General features: G+C 36.2%; 1 protein-coding gene across 4 annotated transcripts in view; it reads left to right on the top strand.

Moving 5' to 3' along the window:
* KLF8 (KLF transcription factor 8) overlaps positions 1–19262 on the top strand; it is a 369048-nt gene that overhangs the window by 335038 nt on the left and 14748 nt on the right. For all 4 annotated transcript variants that reach the window (XM_067722391.1, XM_067722393.1, XM_067722392.1 and 1 more), the window contains 2 exons: positions 1555–1660; positions 2281–2420. In XM_067722391.1, coding sequence (XP_067578492.1) covers positions 1555–1660; positions 2281–2420 — 246 coding nt within the window. The remainder of the gene's footprint in view (positions 1–1554; positions 1661–2280; positions 2421–19262) is intronic.

Here is a 19262-nt window from a genome sequence, read left to right as displayed (position 1 = left end):
TTCTTTTGAATAAAAATGCCGTTATTGATTAGTGGTTAGTTGTGGTAATGATAAGTATTCATAACAATCTTGCTTTTGAGATCCCCTGAGGGGTTTATTTAAAATACAATTATAAATTTTCATATAGGGAGAGAGCCAAACAAAACAGGAGATGGGAAAATAAAATTCTTTGTGTGAGAATTTACTGATATCAAGGCAGTGGTAACACCAAGGGATGGTTTGATGGGCTTTGAATTCCCCCCCATCATAATATCCATCAGTCCATCAGAACCATTTTATTTTGTTTTTTGTTTTTTGTTTTTTTTGCGGTATGCGGGCCTCACTGTTGTGGCCTCTCCCATTGCAGAACACAGACTCCGGACGCGCAGGCTCAGCGGCCATGGCTCACGGGCCCAGCCGCTCTGCGGCATGTGGGATCTTCCCAGACCATGGCATGAACCCGCGTCCCCTGCATCAGCAGGCGGACTCTCAACCACTGCGCCACCAGGGAAGTCAAATCAGAACCATTTTAAATAAATGGAATAAATTGTAAAGTGTTCAACGTAGTTTCAAGCTAAGACCATTAGCACAGTGGTCTCCAAATGGTATGCTTACACCTTGGTGGGGGGCAAAGGGGGTATTGCACAAAGTATTTGGAGCACAAAAAGAAAGCATCAAAACTTCTATTTGTATTGTCTCACCCTTTACATGATATTTTGTTTATTTTTCATAATGTACACAAAATTTTAGGATGCTAGTACATTTATATCATAAACACACACATACGCATGCAGAGACACAGACACAGATATATGCTTAAAACGTTTTAGTGAATGATACACAATGTATGGAGGTGACTGCTCTAGCCAAATACTCCCCGTCCCCAACTTTATTGCCACGCTTAAGTTTCTTCTATATAGAAATTTTGAAGCTTTCACTAGATCTAGATGTCTGACCATGTAACTGAGTTTTGTTAGGCGTCAGAAACACCATTGGTTGTCAATAAAGATTTAAGGGCTTCTGCCAACATAGGTGGAAGGGAAGGACATTAACATGTATCAAGCACCTGCTAGACATGCATTATGTGTCTCATCTCAATGACTCGTTTCCATTAAGGAACACAAAAACCAAAGGGGATGTTCTCACCTCTAGCATGAGCCTAGGCATTGATCTGAGGACAGCCAGGGAACTATTTAGAGTTTGATTCAACAAATACAAATTGAACCTGACTTTTCAACAGACACTGTCTTGGGTCCTCGAGATAGGGAGTTGAATCGTACCCAGACCTTATCCTAGGGAAACCCACTATCTTATCTTGCTCACTATCCTAGAGAAGCTCATTCTAGTGACAATGCTCCACACTACCCTTCCCTCAAAGAAATTTCTTTATCCCGCTCTGCTAAAATTTTAAATGCTCTTCTTTTCCTTCCATACAAATATACTTCTTCCATCTTTGCTTTTTCTTTATTTCTCTATCTTGCTGCTACTTTTCATTGTGGGCCAAACTGGGAATCCTGAAAATGATTAGAGGTTCATATATTTGTAGCCCACACTGCTCCTTTTCTTTGCTTTTAGTTAAAGTTGACCCCACCTCCATGTCTCCATTGGAGATCCCAAGTGACAGTGAGGAGAGTGCAATTGAGAGTGGATCCTCAGCCTTACAGGGTATTCAGGTACAAGAGTAAGTACTTTTATCTTTACTTCAGGTCTGTCTCTGTGTATATATGTGTATGTCTGTGGTAAAAGTGGAACAAATTCTCAGACACAATAGTAAGAATTCGAGGACAACAAAATATAAGTAAACTGCCTTTTCAGCGAAGGTATGAGCTTGTATGCACACATGTGCATGGACATGGATGTTATGACACAGTAATGTTTTAATTGTAGATCATCAATTTTTACCCTTGGAAAATATACAAATTTCCTATAAAGTACAGTTGCATTCTGTTTGTCTCTGTAAGTTTAAAGCAACCTTATCATTGGCTTGTCTTTTAGCAACCATGTTGGATGAAAAATACATTTCTTTAAACCTAAGAATGAAGCTTATTGAAGTGAAATGCTCATATTGCTTGGGAACAGAAACCACACAAAGAAACATTACCACCTTCTGGGACCTGCATTTACTGAGCAGAATGGCTTAGTTGAGGGAATTGCTTGAGCTATTTCAATTACTGGGGGGGGCTGGTATTAAATTTGCATAAATTAAATGCATGTATGAGGTGATCCCATTATATGTAAGTCCATTTATTTAGCCTCCACTTTAAAATCACTATTTGGCCTTATCTCTCTTTCTTTGCTCAGGCCAGCAGCAATGAGCCAAATGCAGGGAGAAGAGTCCCTTGACTTGAAGAGAAGACGGATTCACCAGTGTGACTTTGCAGGATGCAGCAAAGTGTACACAAAAAGCTCTCACCTGAAAGCCCACCGAAGAATCCATACAGGTCTGCCCACCTCCACTCTACCCCCAACACACACACACACACACACACACACACACACACACACACACACACACAGTCTCTGAGAGACAGGAAGAGAAGAAAGTCTTGAAACAAAGGTTGATCTAGTTATACTCATGGGCACAGGTTCCATTCATGGCTTTTACCCCTATGTCTTGTTTCTACTCTACGGTAGCTTTCATGAAACCAGCCTAAGAAAACACTAAACCTGGTGTCTTCTGAATAGTTATCATTCCCATTGAGCACCTGTAGGTCTTTCTAATTGGGAAGTCATAACATTTATAAGAAGATTAAGGCAGATAAGACTCCCTCCCTTGCTACCAGAGCCCTACAAGTTTTATTGAGTATTGAAAAGTACAGTGAAATTAAAGCAGGCTTTTGGAGCTCAGCATCATTTACCAACCTATAACATATCTTTGTTCTCATTAGAAATGAAAGGTGGACATTCGAAAGAATAAGTAAAGCAGACCTGGGGGCTGAGGGGGGTGCTGAGGGAGTGAGCAAATTGCCCCATCTGAAGGAGAACTATCACTCAACTCCAAATAAGTATTACCAAATCTCCCAAATTAAAACGAGTCATGATTGATTTTTTTTTTTTTTTGTGGTACGTGGGCCTCTCAATGTTGTGGTCTCTCCCATTGTGGAGCACAGGCTCCGGACGCGCAGGGTCAGCGGCCATGGCTCATGGGCCCAGCCGGTCCGTGACATGTGGGATCTTCCCGGACCGGGGCACGAACCCTCATCCCCTGCATCGGCAGGCGGACTCTCAACCACTGCGCCACCGGGGAAACCCAAGAATCATGATTTTTATGTGAAACATCCTAGATTTTGAATGTTGTCATGTAATTAAACAAATTTTATAACACCATAGATTCAAAGAAACCTGCCTATGGGCCAGAAATAGCTTTTTAGTCATCAGTTTGTACCCTCTCCTTGAAGACTTCTCACCCCCAATCATCTCCAGCTCAGAAGTGAGATTTGGACACCCTGGACTAGGAAGGGGGCCTCTTTTCTTGTAAACATATACTGTATTAGAGTTTGTATAGAACCCAACCTTGGTATGCAACCTGGGTATACTTTTTTTCTATTACTGGTATCCCACAGGTTCTTTGGAACTGAGACAGCTGAAGAAATGCCTGCTTTATTGCACTCTAAAGATTGGGGTTCATTGCGAGGGGTTCCAGAGAGTGATATCCTTGTCTCTGGTAGATATTCTCAGCAGAGAGCCATGAGGCTCTAGCTTATCTGGATACCACCTCTAGTATGCAATGCAGCCCTTCATCTCCTTTGAGCATACAATCATGCAAAGCAGAAAGTACAGATACAACAATTTCCATTTAACATACAGTTAAGCCCCAGTTTTTAATAACAGCATCACCCATTCACTCAGGCTCAAAATTAATGATTGATTCTTAACATTCTCTGTGCCCCCAGTTATGTGTTTCTAAACTTCTATTATTTCTTTCTTGAAATAGCTCATTTATTGAGGATGTAAACATAATAGCCAAGAGCATACACTGTGAAACTACACTGCCTGAATTTGACATCCCAGTCTATCACTCATTAGCTGAAAGTTACTTCACCTTTCTTTGCCTCAGTTTCCTTATCTGGGAATATTAATAGTTTAAACACTTAGAATACTGTCTGACATATAGTAAACTCTCAATATATGTGAGCTATTATTTGTATCCTTTCAATTCCAGTCTCACTTCCACACAGTTAGGCTTTTTGTCTTAATTTATTCTTTTTCTCCTCCAACTTTATAGTTGAAAATTAAAATTGTTCATATTCAAGATGTAAAAATGGGTGATTTGATATGTATACATTCTGAAATATTCACCACAAACAAACTGATTAACCCGTCCATCACCTCACAAAGTTACCTTGTGTGTGTGTGTGTGTGTGTGTGTCTCATGAGAACACCTAAGATACACCCTCTTAGCAAATTTCAAGTATACAATATTGTTAACTACAGTCACATTGTTGTACATTAGACTTCTAGGACTTATTTATCTTGCAGAACTGAAATTTGTACCCACCATTCCTCTTCCCGTTGGTAACCACTAGTTTATTCTCTATATCTGTGATTCTCTTTCTGTTTTGTTATATTTATTCATTTGTTTTCTTCTTTTAGATTCTACATGTAAGTGAAAACTTATACTTGTCTTTGTCTGACTTATTTCACTAAGCATAATACTGTCCAGGTCCATCCACTTTGTTTCAAATGGCAAGATTTTATTTTTTTATGGCTGAGTAATATTCCAGTGTGTGTGTGTGTGTGTGTGTGTGTGTGTGTGTGTGGTGTGGTGTGTGTGTGTGTGTGTGTGTGTGTACCACATCTTTTTTTATTGACGTATAGTTGATTTACAATATTATATCATTCTCAGGTATAAAGCATAGTGATTTAGTATTTTTGCAGATTATACTCCATTATAAATTATTACAAGATAATGGCTATAATTTCCTGTGCTATACAATATATCCTTGTTGCTTATCTATTTTATAATAGTAGTTTATATCTCTTCATCTCATTCTCCTAATTTACCCCTTCCCCGCTTCCCTTTCTGCTTTGGTAACCACAAGTTTGTGTTCTACACGTGTGAGTCTATTTCTATTTTGCATATACATTCATTTATATTATTTTTTAGATTCCACATGTAAGTGATATCATAAAATATGTCTTTCTCTGTTTGACTTATTTCACTAAACATAATACTCTTTAGGGCCGTCCAAGCTGCTGCAAATGGCAGAATTTCATTCTTTTTTATGCCTAGTAATATTTCATTGAGTATATATATATACTTCTCTATCCATTCTTCTGTTGATGGACACTTAGGTTGCTTCCATATTTTGGTTATTGTAAATAATGCTGCTATGAACGTTGGGGTGCTATTCCAACGTTGAAAATACTAGTCTTTTCAAACTAGCATTTTCATTTTCTTCAGATATATACCCAGAAGTGGAATTGCTTGGATCATATGGTAGTTCTATTTATGTTTTTTGAGAAACCTCCATATTGTTTTCCATAATGGTTACACCAATTTACATTCCCACCAAAAGTGTACTAGGGTTTCTTTTTCTCCACATTTTATCCAACATTTGTTATTTGTAGACATTTTGATATTAGCCATTCTGAAGGGTGTGAGGTGATACCTCTTTGTGGTTTTGATTTGCATTTCCCTGATGTTTAGTGATGTTGAGCATTTTTTTCATGTGCCTGTTGGCCATGTATATGTCTTTAGAAAAATGTGTCTGCAGGTCTTCTACCCATTTTTTCATTAGGTTCTTCTTTTTTTATATGAAGTTTTCATGATATATATATATATATATATATATATATATATATATGATTTTACACCTTATTGGACATACTGTTTGAAGATATTTTCTCCCATTCAGTAGGTTGCCTTTTCATTTTGTAGATGGTTTCCTTGGCTGTGCAAAAGCTGTTAAGTTTAATTAGGTCCCATCTATTTATTTTTGTTTTGTTTCCTTTGCCTGGGGAGACAGATCCAAAAAAAATATTGCTACAAATTATGTCAAAGAGTGTCCCCCATATGCTTTCTTCTAGACATTTTATGGTTTATGATATTAAATTTAGGTCTCTAATATATTTTGATTTTATTTTTATATGGTGTTAGAAAATGCTTTATTTCATTCTTTTATATGTAGCTGTCCAGTTTTCCCAGCACCACTTACTGAAGAGACTGTCTTTTCCTCATTGTACATTTTTGTGCCCTTTGTCATGGATTAATTGGCTATATGTATATGGGTTAATTTCTGGGCTCTCTGTTCTGTTCCACTGATATATGTGTCTGTTTTTGTGCCAGTACCAATCTGTTTGGATTACTGTAGCTTTGTAGTATAGTCTAAAGTCAGGGAGCATGACACTTTCAGTTTTGTTCTTTTTTTCTGATGATTGCTTTTGCTATTCAGGGTCTTTTGTGGTTCCATATAAATTTTAGGATTACTAGTTCTAGATCAGTGAAAAATGTCATGGGTATTTGGATAGGGATTACATTAAATCTGTAGATTGCTTTGGGTGGTATGGATATTTTAACAATATTAATTCTTCAAATCCAAGAACATGGAGTATATTTCCATTTTTTGTATTATTTTCAAATTTCTTTATCAATGTTTTATAGTTTTAGAGTATAGGTCTTTCATCTCCTTGGTTAAGTTTATTCCTAGGTATTTTATTCTTTTTGATGTGATTGTAAATGGGATGGTTTCCTTAATTTATTTCTTCTAGTTCATTATTAGTGTATAGAAAATCTACAGATTTCTGTATATTAATCTTGTATCCTGTAACTTTACTGAAATCATTTATCAGTTCTAATAGCTTTTTGTTATAAACCTCAGGTTTTCTATGTCATCTGCAAATAGTGACAGTTTTACTTCCTCCCTTCCAATTTGGATGCCTTTTACTTCTTTTTCTTGTTTAACTTCTCTAACATGAATTTCCAATACTATGTTGAGCAAAAGTGGCAATAATGGGCATCCTAGTCTTGTTCTTTGTATTAGAGCAGGGGTCCCCACCCCCGGGCCAATGACTGGTACTGGTCTGTGGCCTGTTAGGAACCAAACTGCACAGCAGGAGGCGAGCAGTGGGCAAGCGAGTGAAACTTCATCTGTATTTACAGCTGCTCCCCATCACTTGCATTACTGCCTGAGCTCCTTCTCCTGTCATATCAGTGGTGGCCTTAGAGTCTCATAGGAGCACAAACCCTACTGTGAACTGTGCATACAAGGGATCTAGGTTGCACACTCCTTATGAGAATCTAATGCCTGATGATCTGAGGTAGAGCTGAGGAAATGATGCTAGTGCTGGGGAGTGGCTGCAAATACAGATTATCATTAGCAGAATGGTTTGACTGCACAGAGACCATAATAAATCAATTGCTTGCAGACTCAGATCAAAACCCTATCAATGAGTGGCAAGTGAAAACAAGCTCAGGGCTCCTACTGATTCTGCATTATGGTGAGTTGTATAATTATTTCATTATATATTACAATGTTATAATAATAGAAATAAAGTGCACAATAAATGTAATGCACTTGAATCATCCCGAAACCATCTCCACCACCCCAGTCCATGGAAAAGTTGTCTTCCATGAAACTGGTCCCTGGTGCCAAAAAGGTTGGGGACCACTGTATTAGAGAAAAAACTTTCATCTTTTCATCATTGAGTATGATGTTAACTGTAGGCTTGCCTTTATTATGGTGAGGTATATTCCCTCTATGCTCACTTTTTGAGAGTTTTTATTATAAACATGCTGAATTTTGTCAAATGCTTCTTCAGTGCTTATTGAGATTATCTCATGATTTTTATTCTTCTTTTTGTTAATCTGTTTTGATTGATTTGCAAATATTGAACCATTCTTGCAACCCTGGAATAAGTCCCACTTAACCATAGATCCTTTTTATGTACTGTTGGTTCCTTTTGCTAATATTTTGTTCAGGATTTTTACATATATATTCATCAGAGATATTGGTGCATAGTTTTGATTTTATAGTTTCTTTTTCTGGTTTTGGTATCAGGGTAATGGTGGCCTCGTATAATGAATTTGAGAATACTCCATCCTCTATAATTTCTTTGTATGGTTTGAGAAGAATAGGTATTAACTCTTTATTTTTTAAAAATTTATTTTACTTATTTTATTGTTGGCTGCATTGGGTCTTCATTGATTGCGTGAGGGTTTTCTCTAATTGCAGCGAGCAGGAGCTACTCTTCATTGTGGTGCACGGGCTTCTCATTGCAGTGGCTTCTCTTGTTGCAGAGCATGGGCTGTAGGCACATGGGCTTCAGTAGTTGCAGCACATGGGCTTAGGAGTTGTGGCTCACGGGCTCTAGAGTGCAGGCTGAGTAGTTGTGATGCATGGGCTTAGTTGCTCTGTGGCATGTGGGATCTTCCCGGACCAGGGTTCAAACCTATGCCCCCTATGTTGGCAGGCAGATTCTTAACCACTGCACCACCAGGGTAACTCTAACTCTTCTTTAAATGTTTGGTAGAATTTCCCTTTGAATTCAACAGACCTTGAAATTTTGTTTGCTGGGAATTTTTTTTTGTTTTTTTGGTAACAAATTTAATTTCACTACTAGTGATCATTCTGACTAGGTTGTCTATTGCTTTCTAGTTCAGTTTTGGAAGGTTGTATGTTTCTAGAAATTTGTCCATTTCTTCTAGGTTTTCCATTTTGTTGACATATAACTATTGATAGTTTTCTCTTTTAATTTTTTTATCTCTGTGTAATTCATTGTTATTTCCTCCTCTTTCATTTGTTTTGTTTATTTGTATCCTCTCTCTTTTCTTTTTGATGAGGCTACATAAAGATTGATCAATTTTGTTTATCTTCTCAAAAAAACTAGGTCTTAGTTTCATTGACCATTTCTATTGTTTTGTTTTTGTTTGATCTCCATGTTATTTATTTCCTTGCTGATCTTTATGATTTCCTTTCTTCTGCTGACTTTGGGCTTTCTTTGTTCATCTTTTTCTAATTCTTTTAGATGGAAGTTTAGATTGTTTTTTTGAGATTTTTCTTGTTTCTTCTGGTAGGCCTGTATTGACAAAACTTCCCTCTTAGAACTGCTTTTGCTGCATCCCATAGATTTTGGAAACTTGTGTTTCCATTTTCATCTACCTGGAGGTATTTTCTGATTTCCTCCTTGATTTCTTCATTGAACCATTGGTTTTTGTAGAAGCCTGTTGTTTGGTCTCCATGTGTTCGTGCTTTTCCTATTTTTCTTCTTGTAATTGATTTCTAGTTTTATACCATTGTTGTTGGGAAAAAGTACATGATATTATTTCTATCTTCTTAAATTTATTGAGGCTTCTTTTGTGGCCTAACATGTGATCTATCCTGGAGAATGTTCCATGTGCACTTGAAAAAAATGTGTATTTTGCTGTTTTGTGATCAAATGTCCTATAGATATCTATTAAGTCCAACTGGACTATTGTGTCATTTAAGACCACTGTTACCTTATTGATTTTCTGTACAAATGGTCTGTCAATTGCTATAAGTGGAGTGTTAAAGTTCCCTACTATTATTGAATTATTGTCATTTTGTTTTATGTATTTAGGTGCTCCCATATTGGGTTCTTATATGTTAACAAAATATCATCTTCTTGTATCGATTCCTTTATCAGTATATAATGCCTTTGTTTGTCTTTGGTTATGGCCTTTGTTTTAAAGTCTATTTTGTCTTTGAGTATTGTTACCTCTACTTTCATATTTATTTCATTTGTATGAAATATTTTTCCAACCCCTCAGTTTCCTTCTGTGTGTGTGTTTAACTCTGAAGTGAGTCTCTTGTAAGCAACATACACATGGGTCTTGTTTTGGTATTCAGTCACCATATTTTTTTATTGGAGCATTTAGTCCATTGACATCTGAAGTAGTTATTGATAGGTATGTACTTATTCCCATCTTATTACTTGTTTTCTGATTGTTTTTGTAGTTCTTCTCTGTTCATTTCTTCTTCTGTTTTTCTTCCCTTGTGGTTTGATGATTTTTTTTAAAGTAGTATTATTGTATTCCCTTATTTTTATTTTTTGGGTCTCTACATAGGTTTTCGATTTGTGGTTAGCATGGGGTTCATATATGTTGATCTATAACTATATCTACTCTTTTAAACCCGTAGTCATTTAAGTTCAAACACATTCTAAAAAATCCACATTTTTTACTTCCCTCCCCAATGTTTTGTTTTTTTTGACATCATATTTTACATCTTCATGTTTATCTCTTAACTGTTTATGTAGTTATAGTTGCTTTTATAATATGTTGTCTTTTTAATCTTTGTACTGGCTTACTTAATTGGTTGATCTTCAATCCTTACTATATATTTGCCTTTCCTGGTGGGATTTTCCCTTTACAATAGATTCTTACTTCTTTTCCACTTAGAGAAGACCCTTTAACATTTCTTTTATGGTAGGTTTAGTATTGATGAACTCTTTTAGTTTTTTCTTGTCTGAGAAGTTCTTTATCTCTCTGATTCTGAATGATAATCTTGCTGGGTAGAGTATCATAGGTTGCAGGGGTTTTTTTCCCCTTTCAACCCTTTGAATATATTATACCATTCCCTTCTTGCCTACAAAGTTTCTGCAGAGAAATTAGCTGATAGTCTTATGGATGTTCCCTTGTATATGACTTTGTTTTTCTATTGATTCCTATATAATTGTGTCTTTAACTTTTGTTATTTGTAAAAATATGGTATATCTTGGTGTAGATCTGTTTGGGTTAATCTAGTTTGGTACCCTCTGTGCTTCCTGTACTTGTATATCTGTTTCCATCTTTAAGTTTGGGAAGTTTTCAGCCATAATTTACTCAAATACATCTTCAATCCCCTTCTCTCTCTCTTCTTCTGAGACCCCTATAATGTGAACGTTGGTACGCTTAATGTTATCCCAGATATCTTATACTGCTTTTATTTTTAAATTGGTTTTTCTTTTTGCTGTTCTGATTGGGTGATTTCCAGTATTCTACCTTCCATATCACTTATGTGTTCTTATGCATCACTTAATTTGCTATTCATTCCTTCTAGTGTGTATTTTATTTCACTTATTTAATTCTTCATTTCTTAATGGGGCTTTTTAAATGTTTTCTACTTGTTAAAATTTTTACTGTGTTCATCTATAATCTTCCCTAATTTACTTAACATTTTTGTTACCAATGCTTTGAATTCTTTATTTGTCAAATTGTTTATTTCTGTTTCATTATTCATTTTCTTCAGGTATATTCTCTTGCTCTTTTCATTGAGAGCAGTTCCTCTGCCTTTTCATTTTGCTTAAATTTCTCTGTCTCTATTAATTTAGGTGAAACAGTTACCTATTACTTTCTTGAAGGGGTGTTCTTATGTGGGAGTGCCCTGTACAGAATGTGTGTGCCCAATGCCTTTGCTTGGAGAGCTGGATTTGATGTGGATGCAAGTCATTTCTTTCCCCAGGGTGTGCTGGCAGCTATCACTTTGGTGGGGCTGGAGATGGAGAAGCTAGAGATGGAGCTGGGTGTGAGGTGGAACTTCCCCTCTGCTCAGTAGCCATCATGGCCCTATCAGAGGTGGGGTCTGATCCCATGTTGCTGGAGCAGAAGCTCTGAGGGTCAGGCCTGAGCTGTCTCTGTTTAAGTGTGTGTTTTCCTTTCTCCCAGGATTCGGGTCCTTGCCCCAGAGTGGCAGAGTGCTGAAGCAATGTGACTCTGTGCAAGCTCTAGGCTCATGTCAGCTACAGACAGAGGATGAAGCTATCTCCATTTTACTGCCTGTGGAGGCACCCACAATTGTTTTCCTTGCTTGGCTCAGACACAGCATTGGATGGAAGTCCCCTTTGTCCCTCACAGCTGATTTAGTCCCTAGCTTCTGCTGCACCCACCCAGTTCTGGAATCATAATGCAGGGCAGGTGGGAGTCCTGTGGGGATTCTCAGCATATACAGGGCATGAGCTGTGGTAGAGTGGCCACTGTCAGAGTTTTGGGCTACATCTGATGCACTGCTTGAGTAAGAACTAACAGTATCTACCACCACTCTACCCAGGCTCTCCTCTGGGAATCAGTATCCTCTGCATTCTACAGGCAAGTCTTCTTCCTGGTCATGGCAACCCTAGATCCAGTGTGGCACTGTGGCAAGAAGTGAGCAGGCCAAAGCATTTGCTGGGCTCAGGCTGGGATGCATTCAGAGAAGGCCATGGAAATCTGGCAATCAGTAGATCAGTCTTCTCTCCATCCTGCCTCAGAGGCAAGCCAACATACACACGTGCTTATCACTAGTGAAGTCCAGGCTTCCCACAGCCCTCCTGTTAGTCCAATCATTCCTCCAACCAACCAAGTGAGCTCATCTCTCCCGCTCAGGAGTCCAGGACTTGGGTGCCCAATCTGTGGCTCTCATGGCTCATTTCCAAGGGCTGGTGTCTGCCTGTGCATTCTCCCCTTCCTTCTGAGGCCCTTCCCAGGGGCACAGATCCTGACCCAATCACTTTTCTTTCCTTCCTACCACATTACATGTGGATCTTTCTAACAGCCTTGGTTGTATACGAGTCTTTCTGCCAGTTTTCAGCTAGCTTTCTGTGTGACTTGTTCCATGTATAGTTGAATGTTTGCTGTGTTCATGGGGAAGATGAGCTCGATGTCCTCTTACTCCTCCATCTTGATCAATCCCCCTCTTGCTGCATTTAGAATTCTCTCTTTGTGTTTAATTTTTGCCATTTTCATTATGAAATGTCTTGGTATGGGTCTCTTTGCATTCATCTTGTTTAGGACTCTCTGTGCTTTCTGCACCTGGATATCTGTTTCCTTCTTCACATTTGGGAAGTTTTCAGCTGCAATTTCATCAAATTCATTTTTGACACTTTCTCTCTCTTTTCCCCTTCTGGAATCCCTATAATGTGAATGTTAGAACATTTGATATTGTCTCAAAGGTCCCTTAAACTACCATAATTTTTTAAATCGTTTTTCTTTTTGCTGTCCTGATTGGGTGATATCCATTATTCTACCTTGCAGATCACTTATGCATTTTTCTGTATCACCTAGTCTTCTGTTATTTTTTTCTAGTGAATTTTTAATTTCAGTTATTATATTCTTCAGTCCTGACTGTTTTTTAAAATATTTTCTAGTTTCTAGTGAAATTCTAAACTGTTCAAGTTTGCAAGTTCATTTAGCATTTTATTAGTAATGCTTTGAACACTACTTCTGATAATTTATTATTATTATTTTTTAAATAAAGCAGTGTGTACATGTCAATCCCAAACTCCTTAAATATCCCTCCCTGCTACCTTTCCCCATTGACAACCAAAAATTCATTCTCTAAATCTGTGAGTCTGTTCCTGTTTTGTAAATAAGTTCATTTGTATCATTTTTTATTCTGCATATAAGTGATGTAATATAATATTTGTCTTTCTCTGACTTACTTCACTTAGTGTGATAATCTCCAGGTCTATCCATGTTGCTACATTATTTTATTATTTTTAATGGCTGAGTAATATTCCATTGCATATATGTACCACATCTTCTTTATCCAGTCCTCTTTTGAAAGACATTTAGGTTGCTTCCATGTCATGGCTATTGTAAATACTGCTTCAATGAATATTAGGGTGCATGTATCTTTTTGAATTATGGTATTCTCTGGGCATATGCCCAGGAGTGGGATTGCTGGGTCATATGGTAGTTTTATTTTTAGTTTTTTAAGGAATCTCCGTACTGTTCTCATAGTTGCTGTACCAATTTACATTCCCACCAACAGTGTAGGAGGCTTATATTTTCTCCACATCTTCTCCAGCATTTATTGTTTGTAGATTTTTTGATGATGGCCATTCTGAATGGTGTGAGTTGATACCTCATTATAGTTTTGATTTGCATTTCTCTAATAATTGCTGATGTTGAGCATCTTTTTTAACGTACATTTTGGCCATTTGTATGTCTTCTTTAGAGAAATGTCTATTTAGATCTTCTGCCCATTTTTTGTTTGGGTTATTTGTTTTTTTGCTATTGAGCTCTATGACCTGTTTGTATATTTTGGAGATTAATCTCTTGTCAGTTGTTTCATTTGCAAAAATTTTCTCCCATTCTGTGGGTTGTCTTTTCAGTTTGTTTTTTTTTTAAGTTTCCTTTGCTATGCAAAAGTTTTATGTTAAATTAGATCCCATTTGTTTATTTTTCTTTTTATTTTCATTACTCTAAGAGGTAGATGAAAAAAGGTCATGCAGCAATTTATGTCAAAGAGTGTTCTGCCTATGTTTTCCTCTAAGACTTTTATAGTGTCCAGCCTTTCATTCAGGTCTTTAATCCATTTTGAGTTTATTTTTCTGTATGGTCTTATGGAGTGTTCTAATTTCATTCTTTTACATGTAGCTGTCCAGTTTTCCCAGCACCATTTATTGAAGAGACTATCTTTGCTTCATTGTTGTTTCTTGCCTCCTTTGTTATAGATTAGGTGACCATAGGTTCATGGGTTTATCTCTTGGCTTTATATCCTATTCCCTTGATCTATATTACTGTTTTTGCACCAATACCATACTGTCGTGATTACTGTAGCTTTGTAGTATAGTCTGAAGACAGGGAGCTGGATTCCTCCAGATCTGTTTTTCTTTCTCAAGATTGCTTTGGCTATTTGTGCTCTTTTGTGTTTCCATACAAACTGTAAACTTTTTTGTTCTAATTCTGTGAAAAATGCCCTTGGTAATTTACAAGGAATTGCACTGAATCTGTAGATTGCTTTGAGTAGTATAGTCATTTTAACAAACAATATTGACTCTTCCAATCCAAGAATATCTTATATATCTCCATCTGTTTGTGCCATCTTTGATTTCTTTCATCAGTATCTTATAGTTTTCTGAGGACAGGTCTTTTGTCTCCTTAGGTAGGTTTATTCCTAGGTATTTTATTCTTTTTGCTCTAATGGTAAATGGGATTGTTTTCTTAATTTCTCTTTTTGATCTTTCATTGTTAGTGTATAGGGATGCAAGAGATTTTTGTGTATCAATTTTGTAACCTGCAACTTTACCAAATTCATTGATTAGCTCTAGAAGTTTTCTGGTGGCATCTTTAGGATTTTCCATGTATAGTATCATGTCATCTGCAAACAGTGACATTTTTACTTCTTTTCCAGTTTGGATTCCTTCTATTTATTTTTCTTCTCTGATTTCCATGGCTAGGACTTCCAAAACTATGATGAATAATAATGGTGAGAGTGGACATCCTTGTCTTGTTCTTGGTCTTAGAGGAAATGCTTTCAGCTTTTCACCATTGAGAATGATGTTTGCTATGGGTTTGTCACATATGGCCTTTATTATGTTGAGATAGGTTCCCTCTATGCTCACTTTCTGGAGAGTTTTTATCATAAATCGTTGTTGAATTTTGTCAAAAGCTTTTTCTGAATCTATTGAGATGATCATATGGGTTTTATTCATCAGTTTGTTAATATGGTGTATCACATTGATTGTTTTGCATATATTGAAGAATCCTTGCATCTCTGGGATAAATCCCACTTGATCAGGGTGTATGATTCTTTTAATGTGTTGTTGGATTCTGTTTGCTTGTATTTTTTTGAGGATTTTTGCATCTATGTTCATCAGTGATACTGGCCTGTAATTTCCTTTTTTTGATATCTTTGTCTGGTTTTGGTATCAGGGTAATATTGGCCTGATAGAATGAGCTGGGGAATGTTCCTTCCTCTGCAATTTTTGGAAGAGTTTGGGAAGGATAAATGTTTCTTCTCTAAATGTTTGATAGAATTCACCTGTGAAGCCATCTGGTCCTGGACTTTGGTTTGTTGGAATATTTTAAATCACAGTTTCAATTTCATTACTTGTGATTGGTCTGTTCATACTTCCTATTTCTTCCTGGTTCAGTCTTGGAAGGTTTTACCTTTCTAAGAATTTGTCCATTTCTTTCAGGTTGTCCATTTTATAGACATATAGTTGCTTGTAGTAGTATGTTATGATCCTTTGTATTTCTGTGGTGCCAGTAACTTCTCCCTTTTTATTTCCAATTTTATTGATTTAAATTATCTCCCTTTTTTCTTGGTGAGTCTGGATAAAATTTTATCAATTTTGTTTATATTCTCAAAGAACTAGCTTTTAGTTTCATTGATCTTTGCTATTTTCTTTCTCTCTATTTCATTTATTTCTGCTCTGATCTTTATGATTTCTTTCCTTCTAAGTTTGAGTTTCATTTGTTCTTCTTTCTCTAATTGCTTTAGGTGTAAGGTCAGATTGTTTATTTGCGATTTCTCTCGTTTCTTGAGGTAGGGTTGTATTGCTATTAACTTCCCTCTTAGAACTGATTTTGCTGCATCACATAGGTTTTGGGTCATCATATTTCCATTGTCATTTGTTTCCAGGTATTTTTTGATTTCTTCTTTGATTTCTTCAGTGATCCATTGGTTATTTAGTAGCATATTGTTTAGCCTCCATGTGTTTGTGGTTTTTAAAGTTTTTTTTTCTGTAATTGAGTTTTAATCTCATATCATTGTGGTTGGAAAAGATGTTTGGTATAATTTCAATTTTCTTAAATTTACCAAGGCTTCATTTGTGACCCAAGGTGTGGTCTATCCTGCAGAATGTTCCACATGCACTTGAGAAGAAAGTGTATTCTGCTGCTTTTGGATGAAATGTCCTATAAATATCAATTAAGTCTATCTGGTCTAATGTGTCATTTAAGGCATGTGTTTCCTGATTAATTTTCTGTCTGCATAATCTGTCCATTGGTGTAAGTAAGGTGTTAAAGCCCCCCCACTATTATTGTGTTACTGTTGATTTCCCTTTTTATGGTTGTTAGTATTTGCTTTATGTATTGATATTCTGTTACGTTGGGTGCATAAATATATACAAATATTATATCTTCTCCTTGGATTGATCCCTTGATCATTATGTAGTGTCCTTCCTTGTCTCTTGCAACAGCCTTTTTTTAAAGTCTATTTTTTCTGTTATGAGTATTGCTACCCCAGCTTTCTTTTGGTTTCCATTTGCCTGGAATATTTTTTCCATCCCCTCACTTTCAGTCTATATATGTCACTAGGTCTGATGTAGGTCTCTTGTAGATAGCATACATATAACTCTTGTTTTTGTATCCATTCAGCCAGTCTATGTCTCTTGGTTGGAGCATTTAATTTATTTACATTTGAGGTAATTATCAATATGTATGTTCGTATTGCCATTTTCCTAATTGTTTTGGGTTTGTTTTTGTAGGCCTTTTTTCTTCCTTTCCTCTTTTGTTCTGTTCTCTTGTCTTTCTTGCCTAGAGAGGTTCCTTTAGCAATTGTTGTATAGTGCTTTGGTGGTGCTGAATCCTCTTAGCTTTTGCTTGTCTGTAATGCTTTTGATTTCTCCATCGAATGTGAATGAGAGCCTTGCTTGTTAGAGTATTCTTGGTTGTAGGTTTTTTAAACAAATGCCATAAAGAAAGAAAAAGAAAGACACCATAAATTATAAAGGGATCAATACAAGAAGATAATATTACACTTGTTAAATTTATGCACCCTATATTGGAGCATGTAAATATATAAAATAAATACTAAGGGACATAAAGGGAGAAAGGGATAGTAATACAACCTTAGTAGGGGCCTTTAATAACCACTGATATCAATGGAAATATCATTTAGACAGAAAATTCAATAAGGCACCAGAGGTCCTATATGACACAGTAGACCAGTTGAACTTAATTTATATCTACAAGACACAATATCCAAAAAACAAAACAAAGCAAAACATCAAAATACACATTCTTTTCAAGTGTGCATGGAATGTTCTCTAAGGTAGACCATATACTAGGTAACAAAACAAGCCTCATAAATTTAAGAGGATGGAGATAATTTCAAGCATCATTATGACAACAGCAGTGTGAATCTAGAAATTAAACACAGAAAGAAAAACAGAAACAGAACAAACATGAGGAAAATAAACATGCTACTAAAATAACCAATGGGTCAAAGATGAAATCAAAGAAGAAATCAGAAAATACCTAAAGACAAACAAAAATGAAAACACAACCTTACAAAATTTATGGGATGCAGCAGAAGCAGTTCTAAGAGGCAAGTTCATAGCAATACAGGACCTCCTCAAGAAACAGGAATAATCAAATAAACAACCTAACCTACCACCTAAAAGAATTTCAAAAAAGAAGAACAAACAAAACCAATGGTCAGCAGAAGGAATGAAATAATGAAGATTGGAGGGTAAATAAATAAAATAGATTTTTTAAATAACAGAAAAGGTCAATAAAACCAAGAGCTGTTTTGGGTTTTTTTTTTTTTTTAAGATAAACAGAATCAACAAATTCTAGACAGGCTCACCAAAAAGAAAAGAGAGAGGACCCAAATACATAAAATAAGGAATGAAAGAGGAGAAATATCTGATAACACATCCATAAAAAACATTATAAGAGAATACTATGAAAAGTTATGTACCAAAAAGGTGGACAACCTGGAGGAAATGAACAAGTTTCTAGAAACATACAGCTTGCCAAGAGTGATTCAAAAAGAAACAGATAATATGAACAGACTAATCACTAAAAGTGGAATAGGATTTGTAATTTTAAAAACTCCCTTCAAACAAAAGTCGGGGAACAGAGGACTTCACTGGGGAATTCTATCAAACATACAAAGAAGAGATTATACCTATCCCTCTAAAACCATTCCAAAAAAATTTAAGAGGATGGAACACTCCCAAATTCATTCTATGAAGCCACCAACACCCTGATACCAAAACCAGACACTACAAAAAAGAAAAAGAAAAAGAAAATTGCAGGCCAATGTCTTTGATGAATATTCAGGCAAAAATCCTTAACAAAATACTAGCAAACCAAATACAACAATGCCTAAAAAGGATCATGCACCATAATCATTCCAGATGACTCAACATTTACAAATCAATCAGTGTGATACCCCACATTAACAAAAGGAAAGACAAAAAACACATGATCATCTCAATAGAGGCAGAGAAAGCATGTGACAAAATTCAACATCCATTCATGATAAAAACTCATAAAAGTGGGTATAGGGAGAATGTTTCTCAACATATTAAAAACCATTTATAGCAAACTCACAGCCAATGCAATACTCAATGGTGAAAAGCTGAAAGCCTTCAAGCTAAATTCAGGAATAAGACAAGGACGCTGACTCTCACCAATTCTATTCAACATAGTTTTGGAATTTCTAGCCACCACAATCGGACAAGAAAAGGAAATAAAAAGTATCTAACTTGGAAAAGAAGAGGTAAAACTGTCACTATTTGCAGATGAAATGATCATCTATATATAGAGAGAACTCTATAGTCTCCACACAAAATCTATTAGAACTAACAAAAGAATTAAGAAAGTTAGCAGGATACAAGATTAATAT

This window comes from Pseudorca crassidens, chromosome X, assembly GCF_039906515.1.
Source record: "Pseudorca crassidens isolate mPseCra1 chromosome X, mPseCra1.hap1, whole genome shotgun sequence".
Classification (NCBI taxonomy): domain Eukaryota; kingdom Metazoa; phylum Chordata; class Mammalia; order Artiodactyla; family Delphinidae; genus Pseudorca; species Pseudorca crassidens.
Note: the sequence above shows the minus strand (reverse complement) of the source record. Positions and strands in the feature narration are given on the sequence as shown.